The sequence below is a fragment of the Aythya fuligula genome, chromosome 25, assembly GCF_009819795.1.
Source record: "Aythya fuligula isolate bAytFul2 chromosome 25, bAytFul2.pri, whole genome shotgun sequence".
NCBI lineage: Eukaryota > Metazoa > Chordata > Aves > Anseriformes > Anatidae > Aythya > Aythya fuligula.
Window position 1 is genome coordinate 4,961,314 of NC_045583.1, and position 24,152 is coordinate 4,985,465.

Here is a 24,152-nt window from a genome sequence, read left to right on the forward strand (position 1 = left end):
ATGCAGGTGTGCAGATGAAGGTGTGTGGGGCGGGATGAAGGCCTGCGGGAGGAGGATGAAGGTGAGCCCAGGAGGACGAGGAGGTGCAGGGGGACACGAAGGTGTGCGGGGTGGGCGACAAAAGCTGTGCCGAAAGCCACCAAGGCGAGCGGGGGACCCCCGGCAGGAGGGCGGGGGGGGGTAAGGACGGGAGGAAGAGGAGGAGGAGGAGGAAGAGGAGGTGGATGAAGGCTCCTAGAGGGCGCTGCCGGGGCCGGGGCCGGGCTGCCCTTTGCTCACAAACTCCCTGCGGAGGGGAACGAGCCCCGTTCCCCCCCAGCCTCCCCTCTCCCCTCGGTGCCCCGACCCCCGGCGGGCCTCGCCGCTGCCTCCCCGAGGCCGGAGGCCGGGCAGGGAGGAAGGAGGAGGAGGAGGAGGAGGAGAAGGAGAAGGAGGAGGAGGAGGAGGAGGAGGAGGAGGAGGAGGGCGGAGGGTCGGCCCTGCCCCGCCGCCTCCTGATTGCCTCCCAACTTTCTGCTCCTCCCTTGCAGAAACTTTCCCGTCCCTGCGCCTGGCTCCGTGCGCGGACTCCGGGGCCAGCAGCGCTCCCGCAGCCCCGCCGCCCTCCCCCGGCCCGATCCCGGTCCCGATCCCGGTCCCGGACCCGGTCCCGGTCCTGGTCCTGATCCTGCTCCCGATCCTGGTCCCGGTCCCGGCACCCGCGGCCGGCCCAGCCCTCCGAAGCACGGAGCAGGTAAGCGCCCCGGGCGGGGGCTCCCAGCCCCCTTCCTCCTCCTCCTCCTCCTCCTCCTCCTCCTCTTCCTCCCCCCGGCAGCACCGAGCCTTGGCAGCCCCGCGGGGTGCCGGGGGGGCTCTGTGGGGGGGGCACGGCTCGGCTCGGCTCGGGACGTGGGGCCCCGGCAGCCCCCGCTGCGCCCCCCTCATCCCACCCGGGCCTCAGCCCCCGGGGCTGCTCCGTGCGCCCCCCCCGGCCCTGCCCCTCCTCACCCCCCCCGGGGCCCCCACTCAGCTCCGGGACCCCCGTTCAGCACCGGGACCCCCCCCAAACACTAACCAAAGCCACCCCAAAACCCTGCGGCCAGCTTTGCCTTGGGTGCCGGGGCTGTCCCCAGGGTGCCCCCACCCCAAACCCTCTCCGCCGCCTCATTTCACGTCCCCCCCTCTCCAAAAACTTTCCAGCCCCAGACCCCCTCCAGGCCTGGCAGCGCTCAGCACCCCCCTGGCCCCCACTCATCTTTTCCAACCGGGAGCCACGATTCTACGCTTCTAAAATAATATATTCATTTATTATTATATATATATATATATATTTTTTTTTTTTTTTGGTAATCCCCCTTTGCGCCGCGCATCTCCGGGGCGCGGGCTATAGGGTTACAAAGAGGCCTTGTGCGCGCTGCGGCCCCGTACGTTATATAAAGGGCGGCCGGCGTCGAGGCCGCGATGCCCACCCCGAGCCCCGGGCAGCTCGGCGGGGTCGCGGGGCCACCGCCGTGTCACGCTCCATGTGTGTCACACGCATGTAGGGGATGACCAGGCGCTGACTGTATGCTAAACACTTTGTGCCTCGTCATATGGGCGCATTGCTAACGAGTCAGCAATTAGATGTATAATTTTCAGCTGTGTGTCATCTTTATTATTATTATTATTTTATTTTTACACCCTCCCTCGGTTGTGTTGTTTTTTTTTTGGTGGTGTTTTGTTTTTTTTTTTTTTTTCTTTTTTTTTCCCCCCTTGTATCCCCTCCGAGGAAAAATAACGCCCAGCCCGGCAGTGCCGCCTGCCTCCGCCCCCCGAAACCGGGCTGTGGGCAACACGTTCGGACCAGAGTGGCTGGAGAGGGGAGGAAAACAAGGGAAAATTAAAAAAAAAAAAAAGATATTTTTGGGGAGAAACCAGCTGGGAATGACACCAGTGGCTCTGCTGGAGCAGCGGGTGCCCTGCAGCCCCTGGTCTCCGTTGGCTGGTTGGCAAAGGACGAGGGGAAGGTTTGGGGATTTTTTGGCTCTTTGCGGGGGGCCGGGGCGAGCCGGGCCAGGCGACCGTCCCACCGTCGAAGTGATAATCTCCTGTGTCAGGCGCGCCGGGGTATTTTTGGGCTCCGGCGTCCTCTCTCCTCCTATCGCTTTACCCCGCGCGGGTACGTGCGCGCCGTGAGTCAGGGCTTTGGCGCTGCCCGGGGGGCCCCGGCACCCCCCCTGTGGTTTTGGGGTGCTGCTGGGGGACGGCCGGGCTGTGGCACTGAAGCGAATTGGGGGGGCTTGGGCACGTTGGTCACCCCCACCCCGAGCACCGTGGGCACTTTGGTGGCCCCAAAGCTCTTCCCAGCACCTGGGTTTTGGGGTGGTTCATGGGGCGGTTTCGCCGTGGGGCGGGAGGAAAAGGGGGTGGTTGGGGGGAGGCCCCCCAAGGTCACCAGGGGGTGGTGGGGCTGGGACCCTGCTCGCAGGCAGGTGTTGGCAACAGTGTCCCCGTCACTTCCCCACTGGAGGGGACAGGCACGAGTGTCCCTTGGGGAGAAAGCCCTGGATTTGGCCCCTGTTTGGGTCTGCAGCAGGGATTCACCCTTCCTGGGCTCCCCGCTGGTGACAGCAGGGACAGGGCTGCTGGTGGGGACAGGGTGCGCGGCCACCCCTTCCTGGGTGACACGGGGGGACCTCGGGGGACCTCGGGCATGGCTCAGGGCTGCGCTCGTCCCCGTGGCGGGCGCGCGGCTGGCACGGCACCGGCTCTTCCAACCAAAATAACCCTTTGCGAGCAGCCGGGCTCGAGCCGCGTTGCGTAACGGCACCCGGGCGCTTTGGGTGCCTCGAGGACCCTCAGCTGGGAGCGAGGGGTCTGCTCGGCTCAGCCACGGCCTTTCGGGGCTCATCCAAACCCTCCCGCTGCCGTATCCCGGCCCTGCCTCGCCAAACCCTGTCCGAACTCATCAGCAGCCCACAATAAAAGGGACTCGCTAGCGTTTCCCATGACACACGGGCAGTATTTATCACGATACCGGAAACGGCATCTTCTTTAATCGCCGTTTAACCCCCTGCTCACCACCGGCAGGAGGGTGCCGGGGCCGTGGCCAAAGGGCAGGAGCGTTACCCGGCGCTGTGCACGCGCAGGGCGCAGCGGTGCTCTCGGGAGGTGGGGGTGGCCGTGGCAATCAGCTGTAATTAATGCGTTAAAAAATCGAGGAACCGCGCTGCTCCCGTCAAACGCACCCAGTTGAGGCCGGCGTGAGGTGAGCTCGGGGGTGCTGGGACGGGGAGAGACGTTGGGCTGTCTTTTGGGGAAAAATGGGGGTTTCTGCCTTATTGCCTTTTCTTCCTTCGGTGGGAGTGGGGCTAGAGGTGAATGTCAGGGAATGAGCTGCGAAACCCTTCCCGAAACCCTTCCCAAAGTTTCGTGGCAAGAGCTCTTTGTGGGTTTGGCACCCCTATGGCCATACAAGCAACAGGCGGGACAGATGCTGTCCAAAAAGCTGCCATCTCCAGGAGCTTTTCTCTCTTTTAACAAAACTTTGACAACGGTTGCAAGGCTGGAAGGGGCTGGTGGGGCTGCACAGAACGGCCCCATTGTCGGCACCGCTGCTGGTAAATAGTGTTTGGGGGGGGAGCTTTTATCCTGGGGTTTTTCTGCCACCAACATCCGAGGCGGTGTTTGGGGTCGGTGCCCGGGTCAGGCGCGTCGGGAGCGTGCTGGAGTCGCGGCCGAGCCCAGGCACCTGTGTTGTGGCTGGGGCAGGCACCTGAAGTGTGTGGGCGTTCGCTGTTGCCACCGTCACGTGTCGTCTTATGAAATGTTTTTTTCGGAGGGAGGGAAGGAGGGAGGGAGGGAAGGTAATGATGGGGTGAGCAGTCGGGGCCGTGCCCCGCGCCAGCCTGCAGCGGGCACGCGGCGATATGGTGCGGGTTCGGACAGGTCGCTGGGGCTCCCTGGGCCGCGGTTTTACCCGTCTGGGAAATGGGAGCAGCGGCTCCCGCGCGCTCAGAGGCGGCCTTTGGGTGTCGGACTGTTGCTTGTGCACCCGGAGCAGAGGGTGGCGAGGTGCTGGGTGCGAGCATGGCCCCGTATAGGGCGTTGTAGGGTGTTGTGAGGTGTGTGGATAGCTGAGCCTGGCGGAGGCGACAGGCCACGAGCCCCGCTGTCCCGTCCCCTTGCCCTGTGCTGATCCTAAAAGGTTTGGAGAAACGTGGATGCCCATGGAGCATGTCCCCCCTGGTGGTGCAGACGTGGATGGAGCCCGGCCCCTCACCGGCTCGTAAATGGATGCGCTGCTCCGATGTCCCCAGTGTTGTCCCTGCACCGTACTGGGACCAGCACGGCCCCATGGCCACCCCCGCAGCGGGCGCTGGGTGCGTCCTGCGAAGCGCCGGGCCCTGTCTGGCTAAAGCCAACCCGCTGCTAATCCTCAGCCATCCTCTTAAGAGCCTGAGGCCAAGAAGGTGACTTCAGCACACGATGGCTGCAGCTCGCCCTGTAATGTTTGCTCGCCGGGGCCGGTGAGCGAGGTGCGAGCGGTGGAGAGCGCTGGCTTTTCCCCTGCGCCCTCGCTGCCGGGAGAACGGACGCAACGCGGAGCTGGCAGCTCGCTCCCCTCGTCTCGGGGCTGGGGGACGGGACGGTGACAGCAGGGCTGGATCTAATTTTAGGCGCTGGGCAGAGCCTCGCGGGAAGCGCCGGGCAGCGGGGACGTCTCGCGACGCGATGCCCGCGAGCAACCTCGGCGGAGAGCGGGCGCCGGGAGGACCCCGGGTGGCCCCGTGCTGCCAGCCCGGCTTTGCCCCTTGGGCACGAGCTGCTGGAGAGGCTGGGGGTCCGGGGGCAGTGCTCCTGCTTATCCAGGACCCTCCGAGCCCTGGCAGCTCCGTGCCTCAGTTTCCCTGTGGCGAGGCGGGAGGAGGCAGGAGGGCTGGCCAGGCTCGGGGCTCCTCGCCTGGGAGCGCCAAGCCTTATTATTTCCCCACGACTGTCTCCTCCTCACTCCTCATAAAATTAGATCCAGCTGTTCACAATAGCCACTAACTTCTCTCCGGAAGATGTTCAAAGTTTACAGACGCGGCGTGCGTGGAGGATGGGCTGCCGTTCCCATGCCAGCTCCCTCGCCCGCCCTCCCCCAGCGCCTGCCAGCTCCTGCCTTCCCCAGGCGGAGGCAACGCCGCGGCGCCCGCACGCAGCCGCACGAGCCCCCGCGCGAAGCAAACCTTGTGTGTTCCAGTACCAGGAGGACCTGGGGTGCTCCGTGGTCCACGCTGCAAAGCGAAGCTCCTGGGCAGGACCCCGTTTTCTCCCCATGAGGTGTCTCCCCTGCCGGAGCAGCCCCGAGTGTCGGCACGCGAGCTGGGCAGGGCGCACGCTTGGTGCACGCTTTTGGTGCTCCCCAACGCCTGTGCTCAGCTTTGGCATGAGTTTGGGCTCTGTATGCCGTGCAGTGTGGCTGTTGTGCCCCGTTGTAGCCTCGCCTGGGTGGCATCGCAGAGAGTCAGGGTCCTGCTCCGACGTCTGTGCGTTGGCGCGCCGGGGGCTGAGCGCGCTGCGCCGGGCTCCCCGGAGCCATTGGGCCAACGCTCCTCTCTGGAGCTCCTTCTTTTACTAATAATACCGCCTTCGTGTATTTTTAGCAACTTTCCTCCCCAAGGATTCCAGAGCAATTTTACAATCTGCAGGAGCGGGAGTTGCTTTGCCCATTTTCAGCGCCGAGAGGCTGCTGCTGTGGCACTGGGAGCGCTCGGTCCCCCCGCACCGCTCCCCGGCTTGCCCTGCCCCGGGGCTGCTTGGGGGGGGGCTTGGTCCAAGGGGGCCCAGGCAGCGTCGAGAGGTGCTGGGGAGAGGGCGATGCGCTGCCACGGGTGTGCAGGAGGATGCTTTGCTTGCCCAGTTTGTTTACTGGCAAGCAGCGAGCAGTAAAACGCTGCTATCCCTCAATACCCCTCTCTGGGAAGAAATCGCCAGCGCAGCCTGCGCCATGCAGCTTCTGCGTGGCCTCGGCTTGTCGGCTCTCCCAAGCTAAATAAACTCGCTTCGGGAGGGCAGGGGAACGCGCCTCCTCGCAGGGCGACAACAACCCAGTGCCATTTCCGTGTCACGTTTTGCCCCAGACGCGGGCAGCTGGAGCCATCTCCGCGTCTCCGCCGGGACGGGAACACCACGGCCCTGATGGCACCAACGCTTGGGATCGGGGCAGGAAGGGCTGCAAAAATACCCGTGGCCTTGCAGGCTTCCCCCCATGTGCTTTTTTTTTTATTTTTTGGGGGGGAGGATCAGCTCTTGACCCCCCCTCTTGCTGTGAACCCTGGCACCCCTCTCGGTGGGGCAGCGCGGTGCCGCTCGCCCCCGGCCGCGGGCGCCCCGGGCTCTGGCGGTGCCGGCTCAGGCAGCGGGCGCAGCTGCTCCCGGGCAGGGTTGGGTTTCGCGGGGGCGGAGGCGGCCGGGGCCGGGGGTGGGTGTGAAATCCACTGCAGCCTTCCTCCTCCTCCTCTTCCTCCTCCTCGCCTGGCAGCCGCTGGCCCCAGGAAGACGTTCGCCCCTGCTGCGGTGGCCGGGCAATGGGGTCGGCAGCACCCAGAACTGCTCCGCGGAGGTGTTTCTCCTCTCAGGGGTATGGCCACGGGTTTGTAGGGTCCCCGGGACGTCTGTCCCACCCAGACAGAGGGACACCATCCTTGCTCTGGCTCCTGCGGCTCTCCCTTGCCCACGGTGGGGTTTGGTTTCCCCTTAAGGGCGAGCTGGGGGTCCCAGGGGGCCCAACATGCGGTTGGTCCCGGGATGGGAATATTTTGGTGCAGGAGCGAAGCGAATTCGAGCACGTGTGGGGGCCGTGCCATGCTGCTGGCCGTGCCCCTGGGCCACCCGGTGCTGGGGGGGGGGGTCATGGGGTGGCCGTCACGATGGCCCGTCCGTAGCAGGCAGCTCCAACCCTGTTGTTTCCCTCCAGCTCGTTTCATAACACAGAGAGCAATTAATGCCGTAAAAGCTTTCTATTTATGCGCTGCTGGGTGAAACGCCCCGGCTGGGCAGGGCGGGAGGTAATTGGGCCAGGGAGGGAAGCCGGGGTAAGGTGTCCGTCTGTCCCCTGCCCTGACGTCCCGGCCCCAAGAGCCTTGAGCAAAACCAGCCCGGGTCCCAAAAACCAGCTCTGCCGGGGCCCGAGGAAGAGGAGGAGATGGAGGGGTTTGTTCGCACGCCCGCTTGCGCCGTTAGCAGGGAGCACCTCGCCCGGTGGGGCTGGGACTGCCCCGGGCTTTGCTCGCCTCCTGTCCCTGCTCCGTGCCCTAATTTTCTAGGGCCAAATCACTCGGGTTCCCCCGTCCTTTGCCCTCTGGAGAGCCTCCCGCTCCGGGACCGGGGCGCTGAGCATCCCTCAGCCTCGCGCTGCTGGGCGCGAAGCGGCCGCGAGGTTTCGGGGCTGGGGTCGGGGAGCAGCGGGCACCCCCGTGCCCCCCGGCAGCGCCGCCGACCCCGGTGGGACGCTGCCACGTGGCCTCCTGCGGTTTCCCCGCTCCGATTGCTTCCTGAGCCGCCCGCCAAGCCGGAAGGGACAGGAAGCGATAGAGGAAAGGAAATTAGTCAGGCCGTCCCGCGGGGAGCACCGGGGGCTCGGCTGCCTCCCCGGCCCCCAGCCCGTGCCGGGGGGAGGCTGGCCGGGGTCTCGGTGTCCCCTGGGGGACGAGGTGGCCCCGCAGTGACCGGTGAGGCCCCAGGTGGGAGGGGGCAGGCTGTTCTTCCCCAAGCAGGGGAATTCCTCGGCACAGCCCCGGAGCTGCTCGGAAGAGGAGCGAGGTGAAGGCAGAGCTGTGCCGTGCCCCCAGGGGGTTTTGGCAGGGCGTGGGGTGGTCCCCAAGGGGGCTGGGGACCCCCGGCTCCTGCAAAGGCCAGGTCGGGTTCTTGGCTGGTGCCAAAAACAATCCTGCTGTAGGGTCATGCTCGGGCTTGGTGCACGGCACGGGGTCACGGGCAGACTGGGAAGCGTCTTCCCGTGTGCATCGTGGCCTTGTTGGGGTCCCCCCCAGGTAGGGCCATGTCACAGGGGGGTGGCGGAGGTGGCAACGGGGTCACAAGGAGCACAGCAGGAATGATTTTGGTGTGCCTACAAACTGCGTCCTCCCGCCAGCCCCCCAGCCTGCTCCTGCGGTGCGTGGGGCCGCCCGCGAGGCTCCGCTTCGGGGTTTATTCGCTTGGGGTCTTGCAGAGCCGGTGCAACGGGGCGGCCCCTCTCGGCACCCCCAGCGTCCTCCTCGGGGCACGGCGCACTGATCCTGCCCCAGTTTCAGAGCGGGGCCGAGCCGGGACAGGTTGCACAGCCCAAGGTGGGGGCTGGATGCTCAGCACCGGGGCGCGGGTGCCTCCCGCGTGCCACCGACGGCGGTGGCCCCGTCTTGGTGCCGTCCCCCCTTTCCCGTCCCCCAGCGGGGCGGCGGTGCCGGAGCGGTTGCTTGTGCAGGTGAGAGGCTGCGCCCGGCCCCGCCGCCTGCCCGGGCTTGTTGCTGAACTTTTATCCTTTCGCCACGGGGTCCAAGCAGGGGGGGGGGGGCCGGCAGGGCTGGCTCGCCTCGGGGCCCCCGTACGGGAAGGCAGGCGGGGAGCGGGGTGGCGGCCGGATCCCTCTTTTTGCTGGTTCTGCTCACCCCCATCTCGAAGTGTCCCCAACCCTTGGGGTCCTGGTGCTGCTCCCCATGGGGTTAGGGAAGCCCTGGGTAAAGGGGGGAGCTCGGGGCTGCTGTGCCCAAGTGTTCCCCCCCCCCGGGCAGCGGGTGCTGGCACCGGTGGCCGTGCCGTGCGTCCCCGGTGAGTCAGGGAGGATGTGGTGGCCAAAGCCACCTGCACCCCGATTTGCAAAGGGGCAGAGAGCAGCAGCCCGGAGGTTGCAGCCAGGGTGGGGGCGACGCTGCCACCTGCATCGGGGCCACCCTGGTGCCACCAGGAGGGCAGGGACAGCTGGGGCAAGGCGTTGGTCCCGTGGCGTCACACTGGTCAACACGGGACAGCTCCTGCCTCTGGCCAGGCTCAGTGGTGTGACAGGTGGCTGGGCAATGCGGGTAATGGGATGTGGCTCCTCTGCGTGGAGCAGACCCCAATTCTTGGCTTTCCACCCCGTACAACACGGGGTTGGGGTGATGCACGGCCTGCAGGATGGGGCAGCGCTTTTGGGACCCGGCACGCTGGGGAGGAGGGCACGCGGCGTCCCCCAGCTCGGTGCCACTGCTGGGGACGAGGTGCCACCCCACACCTGGGGGCTCTGAGCAGCACCATCCCCATCCCCATCCCCACAGCCCCTACCACATCTGGCTCTGCTGGTCCCAGCCCCGCTGTGCCCTACAGGGCCCCGCTCCTCACCTGGGCACCACACCGCATCCACACCTCTCCCTTCCCCTGACCCGAGCATCCCCTTCCTGGCCAAAGCAGGCTTTTGTAGGGCTTCCTCGTAGCCTTTCCGGGCTCCCCAGCCCCGAGCACCTCCCTGCAGCCCCCCACCACCTTGGCCAGCCTTGATCCACAGCGGGGCCGAGCTCGGGGCGAGCGCACAGCCCGTGGGAACGCCGCCTCCATCTCCCGGCGTAACCTTGGCCTCGCCAGGAGATAAGGGCAGGAGCTGCCCCGGCCGCATCTTCCCCTGCACCCATCCTGCTCCCCCTTCTCGGGGACCCCAGGGCTGCGCTCCCCTTCTCCTTGCTGGCCAGCACCTTTGGGGACAGGACGTGGCACCCCACAAAAGCCGCCTGCGGGGCTTCGCCCTCCGGGGCGCATCTGTGCCGGGGGTCCCCGCGCCCCGGGGGAGGGGGCTCCGTCGCTGGCCTGGGGAGAAGCCGGAGGGAAGGAGAGGATGATAAGGATTTTTCCGGCAGGTCCGGTCCCCTCCCTGCCCGGATCAGGTCGGGCAGGCCGGTACCTCGGTCCAGCCGTGCTGGTTTCCTAATTGCTCCTCTTGTTGCTGTTTTGTAAGGCTGGGTGGAGCGCTGCGCTCGGCCCCGCGCCCCTTACGTCAAAGCTGTGACTTGCCTGCACCCTCCCTCCAGGAAATAAAATTTCTTGGCCTGGCAAAAAGCAGGTTCGGTGGAGGAGGAGGAGGAGGAGGAGAAAGAGGAGGAGGAGGAGGAGGAGGAGCTGCTTCCTCGCACCTTGGCCGGGGCCCCGGCTTCGCCCTCCCTCCTCTCCAGGGCCCTGTTTTTCCCCTGCTTCCCTGAAAAAGGGATTTCCCTGCTGGGGAGGGGGGGGGGAGGCAGTGGGGTGGGAGGGATTTGGGAGGGCTGGGGGGGGCTGAGAGCCCTTGGGAAGGGGCCGGTGTGTGCGGTGGGCAGGGGCCAGCACCCCCCGTGTGTGTGACACTTGGGGACAGTGGACTTGTCACTTGGCTTGCAGCGGTGCCACCGACCCTATAATTCCCTGTGACAGTACAGGGGGGAGATCTGGGGGGTCCCTGTGAAGCCCCCCTCCACCCATTCTCAGGGCTTTCCCCTGGGGGGCTCAGCTGAGCCCAACCCCATGGGGCTGCGGGCTCCCGAGCTGCTGGGGGGGGTCTCGAGGCTGGGGGCTCCTGGGCTGCCGCAGGGCAGCTGGGGGCTATCGGGGTGCCGTGGGGCTGGGGGGGGGTCCCAGGCTGCTGTGGGGGGGTGTTATGATAGTGGGGGGGGGGTCTCAGGCCCCTACATGGCTGTGGGGTCGTGGTGCTGTGGGGTTTATCAGGCTGAGGAGGGGGAGCCGCAGCCCCCACCAGCACCCGCTGCGACCCCACTGCACGCACGGGGTGGGCACGGGGTGGGCACGGGGTGTGGGGGGGGCCCATCCCCATGTGTGCCCCCCCCCAGCTCTCCGTCTCCCACCCCGTTTTGCCCTGCTGGTTTCTCAACCCCCCCCCCCCCTTGGCCCTCAGGGCTCCCGGGGCTTCACGGTGGGGGGCACGGGGGGCGCTGGGGGCCGTCCGGCACCGCTGCCGCCATCCCTCCCCGGGCTCGCTGGCTCCATCCTACAAATCCAGTTCTCCTTATTTGGCCACACTGCTCGGCAAGAGGGGGAGCGCCCGGGCGAGGGGGGGGGGAGGACAGGGGGGGAGCGGGCAGGGGCGGGCGGCGGGGACCAGAGGGGGCTGACATCACACCAAGGGTGGCGTTTGGGCTTTGGGGCTGGGGGGGGAGAGGAGAGGAGGGGAAGGAGGTGGAGGGGCGGGGGGGGGAGAAAGGGGGGGGGGGAAAAAAATAAATTAATTATTTTTTTTTATTTAAAAAAAAAAAAAAAAACACCCAACCGCACAACACAAACCAGCCTCGCAGCGCGCTGCTCGAGCCAGCGGGTTGCTGCAGTTCCTTTAAAAGGAGATGTCTGCGCTGGAGACCTTTGCACACTCCCAGCCCGTCCGGGAAGCGCGGCGCAGGGAGACACCTCTCGCTCCCCACCGAACGTGTTATTGCAAAACCCCGCTCGGGAGCCGGCCCGGAGGGGGGGGTGAGGGCTCCCCCGGCAGCCCCCGCTGCATCCTCGGGGTGGGGGACGCTCCGGAGAGGTGCCCCGGTGGCAGGGGTCGGGCTGCCGGAGGGGTCTGGCCGCCTGGTTCCTATTAACGTGGCTCAAAACAGGCTGGGGAAGCCCGTGGAGTCGCTGCCCTGCCTTCAGCAGGGTGCGACAGAGCGGGGTTTTTAGGGGCTGGAGAGCCTCGGGGTGCTGGCATGGGGTTGGGGTCCGTAGGGCTGCTGCTGTCCCGTCCCGAGGTGGCACCGTGTGCCCGAGCGCCTCGTGCAGACAGCATGCCATCCGGGCACCCCCCTCCCCAAATTTTATTCAGGGTGCTTGCTCAGTGGCTCGGCCCTGCTGGAATTTGGGGTGCTTGTGGTGCAGCCGTGCGCTCGGGGCACACCACTTGGCATCGCGTGCTCGGCACCGGGGTGCGCTCCCAGCTGCCCGGGCGCAAGCAGGGACCGAACGGGCAGCGGGGCCGTACGTGGGGCCACGCTGTCACCCGCACCTCCGGCACCCAGGAGCAGGGGTAGCAGGGTCTAACGGGTGTCCCTCTGTCCCCGCAGGTTGTCGCGTGTCCGTGGGGGCTCGGGGTCGGAGCCCAGAGCAGCCAGCACCATAGCGTCCAACAGCTGGAACGCCAGCGGCAGCCCCGGGGAGGGGCGGGAAGATGGCCAGGACGGCATGGACAAGAGTCTGGACAATGATGCCGAGGGGGTGTGGAGTCCGGACATCGAGCAGAGCTTCCAGGAGGCGCTGGCGATCTACCCCCCCTGCGGCCGGCGGAAAATCATCCTCTCGGATGAGGGCAAGATGTACGGTGAGTATTGGGGACAGGACGGCACCCGGCGGCACGGGCGCCTCGCCGGGCTTGGAGTTACAAACCGGGGCTGAAGCGAAGCCTCCTGCCCCGAAACCACGTCTGGGGAGCTCCCCCGGCCCCAAAAGCGCCTCCCCAAGCTGCTGGGAGCAGGGCGGGCGGCGGTGACCCGTGTCCCCTTGGCGGTGCCGGGGCCGTCCCCTCCCTGCGTGCCGGCTCTCCCTCCCGCGCCCTCCCTCTCTCGGCCGTGCCGGACCGACAGGTTTGGTGGAGCCGAAGCCGTGAGGCAGGGAGCGGGCACGGCTCCCTCCCGCGCCCCTCCGCACCGCTCCCCAAACCTTCCCCGACCGCAGCCCGACGGCGGGGAGCACCCCAAAAGAAGCGTGGCCGGGGTCACCGGCCCGCCCCGAGCTCCCGGTTCTGGTTTCAGTGCCACCGTTGGTGAAATGGGGTTGGTGGATTTTCTGGGGTCCCCCCAAACGCCTCTGTCCTGGTGGCAGGTGATGCGGGCAGGGGCGCCTGGTGCCACCGAGGAGGAAGGTGCCACGGTGTCCCCATCCCTGCCTCGGCAGGGATTCCTCCTCCTCCCGTGCTGTCACCCCCAGGACCGGTGACCTCGGTGCCATCTCCACGGCACCGGTGCCTCCACCCCTGACCTCCAACCCAAAGCCACCGGTGTCACCGCCGTCACCCACACACAGCAGAGAGGGACGGGCAGATCTGGGGGTCCGCGTGCGACGCTGTGGTGCCCGGGACACGCCGCAGCCACCCCCATCCCCGCGCCACCCACCCGTGCCACCCCGTTTGCCGGGGCCCCCGGCCGGGGCTGGCGGCCGAGGGGAGCGCAGGGCTTCCCGCGCGGGCGCATTTTTTGGATTTCTCCAGGAATAGCTGAAGTGCCGCCGGGAGCCTGGCCCCGCGCAGCACGCCCGGGCGCAGACCGGTTTTTCCAGCCTTTTGGAGACATCTGGCAGCTGCTTAAAGAGGCAGCGGCCCCCGCCGCCTTTCATCCCCCCCCCCCAGAGCCCTCCGCAGCGCCCAAAAGCCTCCCCACCTCCTCCCGGGGCTGCGCAGGGGCTGGGGACCCCCGGGGGGCCGAGCTGAGCCCTGGTGGGGCACGGCAGGGGGCCCTTCTCCTGCAAGCAATGCGGGGGTGGAAAGCAGGGTCCGACCCGAATCGGGGCTGGCAAAACCCCAAAACCCCGGGGAGGGCGCTGGGGTTCTTTTGGGGGCTGCACATCCCCGCGCGAGGCACCCAGATGGGAGCGATATTTTGGGGAGCCCCTTGGCAGCACCCAAAGCGCTTGGAGCCGGAGATGGGTGGCCTCACCCTGCGCCCAGCACCCTACATCCAGGGCCTGGTGGGTGCCAGCGTCCCGTAGGGTTGGGGCGAGCGACGCACGCGTGCCCCAGGAGCAGGTGGGAGCCGCGGGGCCGGGCCGGGCACGCTGCTCGCGCCGCTCGTCGGCCGCCGGCGTGTCCCACTGGGTTATTTTTAACAGGGCCGTCCAACTGGTTCACGTGGTGGTGTCAGGGGAGAGGAATTCGGGGAATGTGGTAATTTGGAGGAGGACGTGCCCTCGCCGAGGGAATGGCACGGCCCCGGGTGAATCATCACGGGGGGACGGGGACGGCCGTGGGCACCCGGATGGGTGCTGCAGGGTGCAGCCGGCCCCGGGTGGTGCCGGGATGCGGGGTGAGGCGGGGATGGGTGCGGGGAGAGGTGTGGGGAGATGCCCGGTGCTGGGCACAGGGTGCTGGGCACAGGGTGCTGCCCCGCTCGGGTGCGTAATCGCAGCCGGGTTTCATTTCCCATATTTATTTCCCAAGGGCTGAGCATGGGGATGGGATTCGGGAGCGGGGAGACGCCGAGGTGCTCGGGGAAGGCGTACCCGTGCTCCAGCACCGCATCTCCCCGCAGCCAGGGCCGGGCAGCGCCCCACTACAGGGCGTCACGTCACCCGGGCACCCTTGGGTGCTGACCAGGGCAAGGCAGGGCTGGGCGCGGGGTGCCCGGGGCGGGCGCGGGGCCGCGGCTCCATCCACGCTGAGGTTTCGGCAAGCGAGAGCGAGCAAGCCCAGGTGGTTCGTTAGGAGCTGCTGGCTAATTAAAAGGCGGCCCAAACGGTGATACTCACACCGCAGCCGAGGCTGGGTGACAACACGCCGGGGCACCTTGGTGCTTCGGGGCTGCTGCGGGGTGGCACCGGGGCACCCATGGGTGCTACGAGGGGACAGGACGGAACGAGGGGACACCTCGCCGGCTGCATTCGGTGTGCCCACACTGCCAGGGGACCCACGGTGGCCCCCGGCCACCACCCCCTGCCCGCTGCGGGCACCCCGAGGCGCAGCCGTCCCCGCAGCACCTGGCCCTGTCGCTCCCCCCGCGTGTCCCCCCCCCTCCTCGGAGCGCCCAGTTGCTGCGGGGCTGGGAGGGGACGCCCGGGGTGGGGGTTATTTTTTATCTATTTATTTATTTAATTTTAAAGAGTGCTCTTTTTTTTTTTTTTTTTTTTTTTTTTTCTTTTTTTAAAAGTCGAAACCCGCTCCAAGGGCATTTCGACAAGTTCCAACCACGACCATCTGGTCCATTAAAATAAATCTGGCGTGCCTGCCCGCCCCCGTGCGCGGGGGGCGAGGCGGCGGGGGGACGGGGACGGGGCTGGGAGAAGAAAGCTCCCAGCTGCTCTGACGTTTGAACGTAGATTGGCCACAGCTGGCCCGTAAAATGTGGCGCAAAAGCACTTCTGCTTCGAATTAAGCCCAGGACATTAGGAAATACTGGTGGAAAGGCCAGCATGGCTCGCGAGCGCTTGTGGGGGGAAGCGGGGAGCCGGGGGGGGGACCCCAGGACCCCCGTGGGAAGGGCTGCGGGAGGGGGGTTGGCTGGCTCCCCCGCTGCAGTCAGATTTTTGGGGGGTCCTTGGCCACCGGTGTTGGGGGCACAGCAGTGGGGGGGGTCCCTGGTGGCTGCCACCCCCCGCCGAGCCCCCCAGTCCCTGCCCCACGGTGCTGCTGAGCCCTGAGGGTAGGGGCTAAAAGAGGGGGGTCCCTGTGCTTTGGCTGGGCGGCGGCCACCCCCATGTCCCCTCGGGGCCACCCCGGTGTCCCCTGGAGCCAGCCAGCCGTCGAGGCAGCGCCATCTCCCGGCAGAGCCTCCCTCATTAAGGACCGGCCTCGTTATGGACCGGTGCTATCGGGTCCCCTGGGGCTGTCCCCTTGTCCCCCACTGTCCCCTTGTCCCCTCCCTGTCCCCGCTGTCCCCCCACGCTGACGACTGCGCTCCCCCGGCAGGTCGCAACGAACTGATCGCCCGCTACATCAAGCTGCGGACGGGGAAGACACGGACGAGGAAGCAGGTGAGACCACGGCTCTGCTTTTCTTTTGGGGTAGGGGATCGGGATGGGGGTGCCCGGTGAGCCCGGCGGGGTCCGGCTGTGCCGTGCCGCCCTTCCCGGGGGCGCCGTCCTCGCCTCCTCCTCCTCCTCCTCCTTCTTGTGCTGGTTCGGCTCCGTGCTCTCCGTGAGGAGCTGCAGCTCCATCGCAGCAGCCTGTGCGTCCGTCGGCGTGCGCCTCCCTCTGCTTTTCCACCTGGATCCAGAGGCCGTCCCCACCTTGCTGCGTGCCCCTCGTGGCACACCCTGTGGGGGCGGCACCCCCAAAAGCCCCGGGCTGAGACCGAGCTGTCCCCATCACAGCCAGGGGACAGGCTGTGCCGTGCTGGTTTCGGGCAGCCTGGGGTGACACAGAGCTCGCTGCCCTGATGTGCCAGCACCTGGGGCTGGCAGCATGCAGGCAGGGATGCCAGTGGGTCGGGGCGGACGTTGTGGTCCCCCCCCTTTTAGCTGCATGGCACTGCAGCCCTCCAAGAGGTGCATCCGCTCGTAATGCACCCAGTGGTTCGTTCCTGCCCGCCGTGGCCGTGCTGTGTGTCCTGGTGGGCTCAGTGGCTGTCCCCGAGGGGACACTGGGGAGCAGGAGATCTCCCACACAGGGGTATGAATGGGTTTGGGGTGTTTTGGGGTCACTCGTGCTGGGACTGCCCCGTGCCACCATCCCCATATGGGATGGGCGTACCTGCACCCCAGGTGCTGCGGGGAAAAACTCCTCCAGGGCTGCTGCTGGAAGGAGAGGGACCAGGGTCCGGCCACGGTCCTTACATCCTCTGTTCTCTTGTTTCACCTGGACCCTCTCCATGAGGGGAAGGATGGACCACAGGGCAAAACTGATGCTCTGGGCCATGCACACGTGCCCAAGCACATATGGTGGTGGTGGCGTCCCCTCCTGTGCCTTGTGCAGCCTGCTGGGAGAGGGAACGTGCCAAAATGAGCCCTGGTGCCTGGTGGGGACAGAGCTGGGGCAGGGCCATGCACCCCGGGGGGTGGCTGTCAGCAGCTCAGCCCCTTCGTCTGGACCCTGCACACTCACAGGGCTCTGGACAAAACAAATTTCTCCTCGCCTTTCCCACCTGGAGCTATGGGAACCGGCCTCTCCGTGCCACATCCCCCTCGGGGACACTGAGGCACCCTACGGGGGCACCCAGCGAGCACCCTCGGGGCTGTCTGCAAGAAAAGCCCCTGCACTCACACCGGGGAGGGGGCTGCCTTTTCGGGACCCCTCCCAGCAGCCCACAGGCTTCGTTCCGAGCAGCACCGGCAGCATCCAGCGCGGCGTCCCGCGGTCCCCCCAATTTTTCCTCCCTCTCTAGCTCTCCCCGCCGCAGGAGCATCGGCATCTCCAGGAGCACCCGGGGGCAGCCCCGCGCCCCCTCTTTTCCGCACGTCCTTTCCCCCTGGGACGGCGGCGGCACACTTTTCGGGGTCATGTCTTCACGCTCTCTGTGTTTTCCTTTCCGAACGGCGTGGCGGGCCCTAGGTGTCCAGCCACATCCAGGTTCTAGCTCGGAAGAAGGTGCGGGAGTACCAGGTTGGCATCAAGGTACGTTGGCGCCCGTGCCCAGGTGTTCCCGGCGGTGTCTCTCTGAGCATGGGCAGCCCCTCTCCTTCCTCTTCTTTTCCTCTGGTTGACGGCTCTGCTGTTCCCCTCTCCTGCTCTCTCTCTGCAGGTCTCTAGCCACTTGCAGGTTCTTGCCCGGCGGAAATCTCGGGAGATTCAGTCCAAGCTGAAGGTACGCGCCCGCTTCCCCGCCTGGCCGCTGACCACTAACGCTCTCCGCTCTCTGGTGTGCTGCTTTCTCTCCTTTGGATGGCTTTTTTTTTCTTTCCCCCCTCCCTTCGCTCCTGGAACCCGGTGGTTTTGTAGCGGCATCGCTTTGGGGTGCCCCGAGGAAAGTGCAGCTGGAAGGGCCGGTCGAGGTGCCCGGAGCCCTTTTCTCTCCCTCAGAGCAGCAAATTTTGGAGGAAAAAAACCCTCTTTTCACTCAGACCAAGACCCAGCCACGTGGAAGGGGAGGATTAAACCTCCCCCGGCGATGCACAAGCGCTGCCCTCCTCCTTTGGGCCAGCCAGGCTTCCCCCAGGAGGAAAAGGACCCAGCCCAGCGCAGCCAGCACAGTAAAGCAAAATTAAAATGGGACCCCCGGAGGCGGGCTGATCACAAGCATGGTCCCCCCGGGATCGTGCCAGGGGATGTCCCATGCCAGGGGATCACAGAAGCAGCGATGTCCCCAGGTCCCTGCAGGCTGCCTGCTCACGCTGCAGCACGTGCCAAGGTGCGGGCACGTTGCCCCCCCCGGGTGGTCCCGGGCCAGCCCCGTGGTTCCAGGGGCCAAGGGAGCCGAGCAAGGAAAATCTGGATCGCCCGCTCCTCTGGTTGGCTTCTCTTTTCCTTCCTTCCTTCTAACTGCAGCCCGACTAACCTTTCCGTAACCGTTTCCACCGTTCCTCGTGGTGGTGGTGGGGAGGGTGGGGATGGCGGGTGGGAGGTGGGCACGGCTGGCACGGGCAGGATCGGGGCCGTGCCCCAAGGACGGAGCCCTTCTGGGGTTGGATCCAGTCCTGGTGTACACGGTGTGAAGTTGGGGACAGCGTGGTCCCCATGGGCTGCCCCCCTTTGGGGACGTCCCCTTTGCACAGCCTGGGATGCTCCGGATTTAATCCCTGCACCATTAAACCGGGGAGCATCTCCCCCCTGCCGGTCCCTGGGCCAGATCCAGGAGGGATTTTCCTCCTTTCACCTTCCAGAGGATTTGGGGACCCGAAAGCTTTCGGCACCAAGCCCATGGGGTTCGCTCCCAGCACCTCTGGGCAAGGCTCGCTCAGTCCCCAAAGTGTCACCACCTTTTTGGGACGGGGCACCTCTTGGTGCAGAGCACCACCTGGCAGCTTGGGACATGTCCTGAGCTTACCCTGGGGTTTTGGCCCCTGAGGGTTTGAGGGCTGTGCCCCCTGAAAGTGCAGGGCAGGTTGTGGCAGACCCCAGTGCCGGGAGGGCCCCAAACCCCGGCTGTGTGCTGGGAGAAGCCAGGAGAGGGCACCCCAAACCTTTCGGGGCTGCTCCTCGGGGCTCGTTTGTCAAAACCAGACCCCAGGAGGGGCTGCAGGGAGATGAGCCAGGCAGGGTTAGCAACAGCAGAAGCCTTTGCAATGGGTAATAATAATTAAAAAAGGCTTTTCTTGCTGCACAACACACAGCGGGGGGGTGCAGGAGGAGCCGAGAGGCTCTGGGGGCTGCTCTGGCTGGGGGATAAGCGGGGAGCTATCGACCTCGCAGCCGCAGCCCTGCCGTGCCCCGGGTGAACACAAATCACCAAATCACCCGGCGGTGGTGGCTCCGTGAGCTGGGAGAGGTGGAGGGAGCAAAGGCTGAGCCCGCGGGACCCGGGCGGCACCGCGGTGCCCTCGGCTCCTGCCCTACAGAGCAAAAGGGGAAAAAAACAAAAACAAAGAAACAAAAACAAAACAAAACAAAGGAAAAAAATGGGTTCCTTTACGGATTTCTTTTTTTTAATTTTTTTTATTTTTGAGGGTTGGGCTGTGCAGCTCGTTGGGAAGCCCGCAAAGGTGTGGGTCTGGCTTGCTGCGCCCAGCGGCCATGCTGAGCCCCCAAAATATCGGGGCTCGGACACCCCGGTCCCAGCAGGGCCAAGCTGTGCACATCGGTGTCCCCCTCCAAAAGGATGGGTCGGGGGGGCTCTGTCCCCAGCCCAGGCTGCGGTGACAATCTGGGGGGGGGGTTACACGGCTCGGGGGGTGCACGCCCAGGCTCTAACCATTTCTTTTCCTTTCTTTTGTGGACAGGCCATGAACTTGGTAAGTTTGTGCTGGTTGCCTTGCCTTTATCGCCCCGTCGCCTTGTGCCCCCCACCCCTTGCTACACCCTTGGTGCCCCCTGGGGGGGTGGGGGGGGACAGCTTGGGGACCTGGTGGGTCCCGCACAGAGGGGACATGTGCGAGATGATGGCATTAATGAACGCGGCTGTATTTTGGGGGGGGTATTTTGGGCATTCACCCCTGATCCCTCGCTTTGCAAACCCTGCTTGGGGAGGGGGGGGGTCCCAGCCTGCTTGGGGCTCTGTGTCACCCCCGTCTCCCCTCTGTGTCCCCCCCCCCAGGACCAGGTCTCGAAGGATAAGGCTCTGCAGAGCATGGCTTCCATGTCCTCGGCGCAGATCGTGTCGGCCAGCGTCCTGCAGAACAAGCTCAGCCCCCCCCCTCCTCTTCCTCAGGCCGTCTTCTCTGCTGCCCCCAGGGTGAGGAAGGCTCCGCGGACCCCAGGCTGGGGGGGGTGGGAGGGGGATCAGCCCCCACGTATGGACTTGGGGGGGGTCCACCAGGCTCCTGGGGGTCTCTGGGGGCTCGGTGTGGGACTGGGGGGGGGTCAGAAGCCGCTGACTGTGTTCCCTCTGCTGTTCCAGTTTTGGAGTGGGCCGATCCCAGGACAGCCTGGACCCTCTCAGGAGTAAGTAGAAGCCCCCACCCCAGGCAGCGCCCCCCCCCACACACCTTGACAAAAGGGCCCCCGGCCTCGTTACGCTAACGACCTGCTTCGTTTCGCAGCATTAAACCGTTTGCACAACCAGCTTACCCCATCCAGCCACCCATGCCTCCATCACTAGCCAGTAAGTGCCGTCCTCGCCGCGCTTCGCACCCCAAAACAGCTCCGGGGCCCCCCCTCTCCCAGCTCTGTGTCCTGTGCCACCTCCCCAGGGTCCCCATCCCAGCCCCACAGGGGTAAAACCTGGGGTTTAAACCCAACCAAACCCCCCCACACCCGGTGACGGGGACTTCATCCCCACTTACCCCATCCTACGGGGGTGCAGCATCCCCACGGGGCCATCCCAGGAGATTTTGGAGGGGGGGGAGGGATGCACGGCGAGGGAATCCGATCCCCCCGCAGCTCAGGGTGGGGGGGGCTCTCCCCAGCTGACGCTGCCCCCCTCCCCCTTGCTCCGGGTGCCCCCCCCCCAGGTTACGAGCCCTTGGCTCCGCTCCCACCAGCCGCCTCGGCCGTGCCGGTCTGGCAGGACCGCACCATCGCCTCCGCCAAGCTCCGGCTCCTCGAGTACTCCGCCTTCATGGAGGTGCCACGGGACGCCGAAACGGTAACCGTGCCCCCCCCCCCCCCGTGTGCCCACCCCGACCCCCTCGGGCCACCCAAAAGGCTCGCTCGGCCGGCTCGGGGCTGGCCGTGCCCGTCCTCGGTGGCGCCTCGCTTTTGGGCTGACCCCCCCCCCCCCCGGTTTATTTTGGTCCCCCTACAGTACAGCAAACACCTCTTCGTGCACATCGGCCAGACGAACCCCTCGTACAGCGACCCGCTGCTGGAGGCCGTGGACATCCGCCAGATCTACGACAAGTTCCCCGAGAAGAAAGGCGGCCTCAAGGAGCTCTACGAGCGCGGCCCCCAGAACTCCTTCTTCCTCGTCAAGTTTTGGGTACGATCCGGTTTTCGAGCTTGGGTTCGGGCTCTGCCTGCTTTCAGGAGCTGGCGAGCGTCCCAAGAGGCTCCTGAAGCCGATGTCCCCGTCCCCAAGGGAGCGCTGGCTCCTGACAGCTCCCCGCGTGCTTCCCCCCCAGGCGGATCTGAACAGCACCATCCAGGACGGGCCGGGGACTTTCTACGGTGTGAGCAGCCAGTACAGCAGCGCGGAGAACATGACCATCACGGTCTCCACCAAGGTGTGCTCCTTCGGGAAGCAGGTCGTGGAGAAGGTGGAGGTGAGTCCTGCGGGACGGGGTGGGAGCGGGGTCCCCGCCGCGGGTCCTGGCTCAGGATGGGGATGGGATGGGCAAACCCCCTGAACGGGGTGTAGGACACGAGGGTACCACCCCGGGCTGTGGTTCTTTCATCCCTGGCCCATGAGCACCATCCTGGGCCATCCCCACGATGTCCCCGTTGGCCACTGCCCTCATCTCCCCAATTTTGGCCCCCGCTGACGCCCCGGCTGTCCCCGCAGACGGAGTACGCGCGGCTGGAGAACGGGCGGTTCGTCTACCGCATCCACCGGTCCCCCATGTGCGAGTACATGATCAACTTCATCCACAAACTCAAGCACCTCCCGGAGAAGTACATGATGAACAGCGTCCTGGAGAATTTCACCATCCTGCAGGTACCTGCCCGCATCCCCCTCAGATCAAACCAGGGGTCCCCTGCCCAGGGCGCTTTGTATTGACCGCACAAGTGCAGCAGCTGGGATTGAGGCCATGCAATGCCTCCCCTGAATAATAGGTACCAAAATTTCCATGGTGTAGTTAAAGCAGCTGGGCTGGAGCCCGTGCCACCTCCCAAAGAATGGGAAGTGAATTTTTGGTGGCGCAGTGAAAGCAGTGCCTGGAGTTGTGCGTCCCCAACCCACCCGACCTACAGGCAGCAAATCCGCACGGTGCAAACCGAGTGCCTGTGCCTGAGGCCGTGTCCCCCCCTCCCCTCCAAACTGCAGGGAGCAAATCCTGATGGTGTCAATGATGTAAAAAGTGGCTGAGACCAAGCCCACGCGCTCACCCTCCTAAATAAGGGGTAGCAAGACTTTGGGTGGCGCAAATAAAGCGGTTGTGCCTGTTCTGTGCTGCCCCCTGAGGAACAGAGTGCAAATTTAGTGTGAATTTGGTGCAAACGAAGTGGCTGTGCCTGAACCTATGCAATCCCCCCCCCTACATAAAAGCAACCCCCCTCCTTGGGCTCTCTCCTGACTGCGCTCTCTGCTTTGCCGCAGGTTGTTACGAACAGGGATACCCAGGAAACCTTGCTCTGCATAGCCTTTGTTTTCGAGGTCTCCACCAGCGAGCACGGCGCCCAGCACCACGTGTACAAGTTGGTGAAGGACTAGGGGCCCTCTGGGACGGGCGGGGGCACGAGGGGCGCGGGGAGGGGGGGCCGTGCAGAAACGCCGCCCGTGCCCCCCGGCCTCGTGAGAAGTCATTTGAAGAGAGAAGGAGGAGGAGGAGGAGGAGGAAGAAAAACAATAGCCAAAAAAGACTGACTTGCGATCGCAGATGTTTTCTACTTAGGAACAGTTCCTTTTTTTTTTTTTTTTTAATAAATAAAAAAACAAAAAAGAAGAATGAGAAAGGAACCGTAGGGAGAAAGGAACCCATGTCCGGTGATGGAAGGGGACAGAGCAGCCCTCGGTGGCACCGATGAAGGCCAGCACCGTGCCGTGCCGCCCCCAGTGGGACGTCGGAGCGGAGGACGACCCCCCCCCGGTCCCGAGTGGGCAGGAGGAGCACGGTGGCTCGGCCAGGACGCGGTGGCACCAGCCCCTCGGCATCGTCCCCAGGGCAGCGGCGTGGCTGCGGCGTGGCAGAGCCCGGCGCTGGGGGTGGCGGCGGGGACGTGGGGACGTCCCTGCAAGGCCAGGGCAGAAGTGCCGAGGTGGGAGCAGGTAGGAGCAGGGCAGGAGAGGGGCTGCGGAGGGGGGGTGCTGCTGCTGCTGCATCCCAGGAACAGGCACCCTTGGGTGCCTTAAAAAGGAGGGATGGGAGAAGCTGCGTCTCGGGTCCCTCACCCCAAGGAGGGTGCTCCTCGTCCGACCCTGTCTGGTGGTGTTGGAGTGGGAGGGCATCGATGATGCAAAGCAACTTTTTATGGCTCTTTTTTTTTTCCTTTTTTTTTTTTTTTAATTAAAGTGCTTTTTAATACTTTTTAAAAAGACACCGTGCTTGGAATCGGGATCTGTCCCTCCTGTGCTGCTCCGCGGTGCCGGGGACCTGCTCCCTGCCTGTCCCTGGTGCCGGTGGCCAGAGGAGGTGGCGGAGCCGAGCTCACTGGGTCAGAGCCATATGGCAAAATTACGTGGCTCGGGCAGGCACGGGGAAGGTTTGGGGTCACCACACTCACGTGGGGTCCCTGCAGAGTGCGGCCGGGTTCGTGCGTGGCAGTGGGAGCCCCGGGCTGTGCTTGCGCTTTCAGGGATTACGCTTGGGGGCTTTGCCAGTGCCAAGCACCCCCGGTGTAGCTTGCTGAGGTGTAACGAGGACAGTGCAGTGGATTTGCCTGATTTACTTTGCATATGTAAATTTCCCTTTTTTTTTTTTTTTTTTTCCTTTTTTGCCTGTTTTCTGTGTTGACAATTCTGGTGTCGGCTTTTCCTGGCAGCCCGCAGAGAGCGGCCGGGTGTTGGCTTGGGCAGGGAGGAGCGCGCGGTGCAGAGCTGTGAGCAGGCAGAGGTCGGGGCAGAGGGGACAGAGCGGGGACAGAGGACACGAGGGACACGGGACTGGGTATTTCTGCGTCATTTTGGGGGCTGCAGCCCCAAAATAACCCAACGCAGCGTGCCCGGTCCTGTGGCGGCGGCTGCAAGAGCATCCCCGGGAAGGATGCAGAGCGGCAGAGGTGGCGCGGAGCAGGGTGGCAGGGGACAGGGACCCGAAGGAGGTGACAATTTGGCCCTGGCCTTGGTGCCGGAGGGGGAGCGAAGGCAGCGGGAGGTGCAGAGCCAGGTGCTGCGGGATGGCAGGAGGGATTTGGGATGGGGGAGCAGGGGCTGGGGAGCCAGGGGGGG

At 65.4% G+C, this 24,152-nt stretch overlaps 1 protein-coding gene across 2 annotated transcripts; it reads left to right on the top strand.

Annotated features, from left to right (window-relative positions):
- The first annotated feature begins 698 nt into the window (after positions 1 to 698).
- Positions 699 to 22,703, top strand: TEAD3 (TEA domain transcription factor 3). Of its 2 annotated transcripts, none has more exons than XM_032203212.1 (13): positions 699 to 733; positions 11,997 to 12,250; positions 15,545 to 15,609; positions 17,126 to 17,188; positions 19,450 to 19,461; positions 19,764 to 19,901; positions 20,067 to 20,110; positions 20,209 to 20,270; positions 20,620 to 20,753; positions 20,913 to 21,086; positions 21,229 to 21,369; positions 21,609 to 21,761; positions 22,365 to 22,703. In XM_032203212.1, the coding sequence occupies exons 2-13, from the start codon at positions 12,115 to 12,117 to the stop codon at positions 22,476 to 22,478; spliced, it is 1,236 nt and encodes a 411-aa protein (XP_032059103.1). In that variant the 5' UTR covers positions 699 to 733; positions 11,997 to 12,114; the 3' UTR covers positions 22,479 to 22,703. The 2 variants fall into 2 exon arrangements, with proteins under 2 accessions (XP_032059103.1, XP_032059104.1); XM_032203213.1 differs by lacking the exon at positions 699 to 733 and adding an exon at positions 17,316 to 17,378 and having other exon boundaries at positions 12,042 to 12,250.
- The last annotated feature ends 1,449 nt before the right edge of the window (positions 22,704 to 24,152 follow it).

Excerpts from the sequence above, each read along its gene's own strand:
- TEAD3 (XM_032203213.1), top strand. The coding sequence starts at position 12,115 with ATGGACAAGAGTCTGGACAATGATGCCGAGGGGGTGTGGAGTCCGGAC. Across the intron at positions 20,754-20,912 it reads TGCCACGGGACGCCGAAACG|TACAGCAAACACCTCTTCGT; the intron begins GTAACCGTGCCC and ends GTCCCCCTACAG. Across the intron at positions 21,762-22,364 it reads AGAATTTCACCATCCTGCAG|GTTGTTACGAACAGGGATAC; the intron begins GTACCTGCCCGC and ends GCTTTGCCGCAG.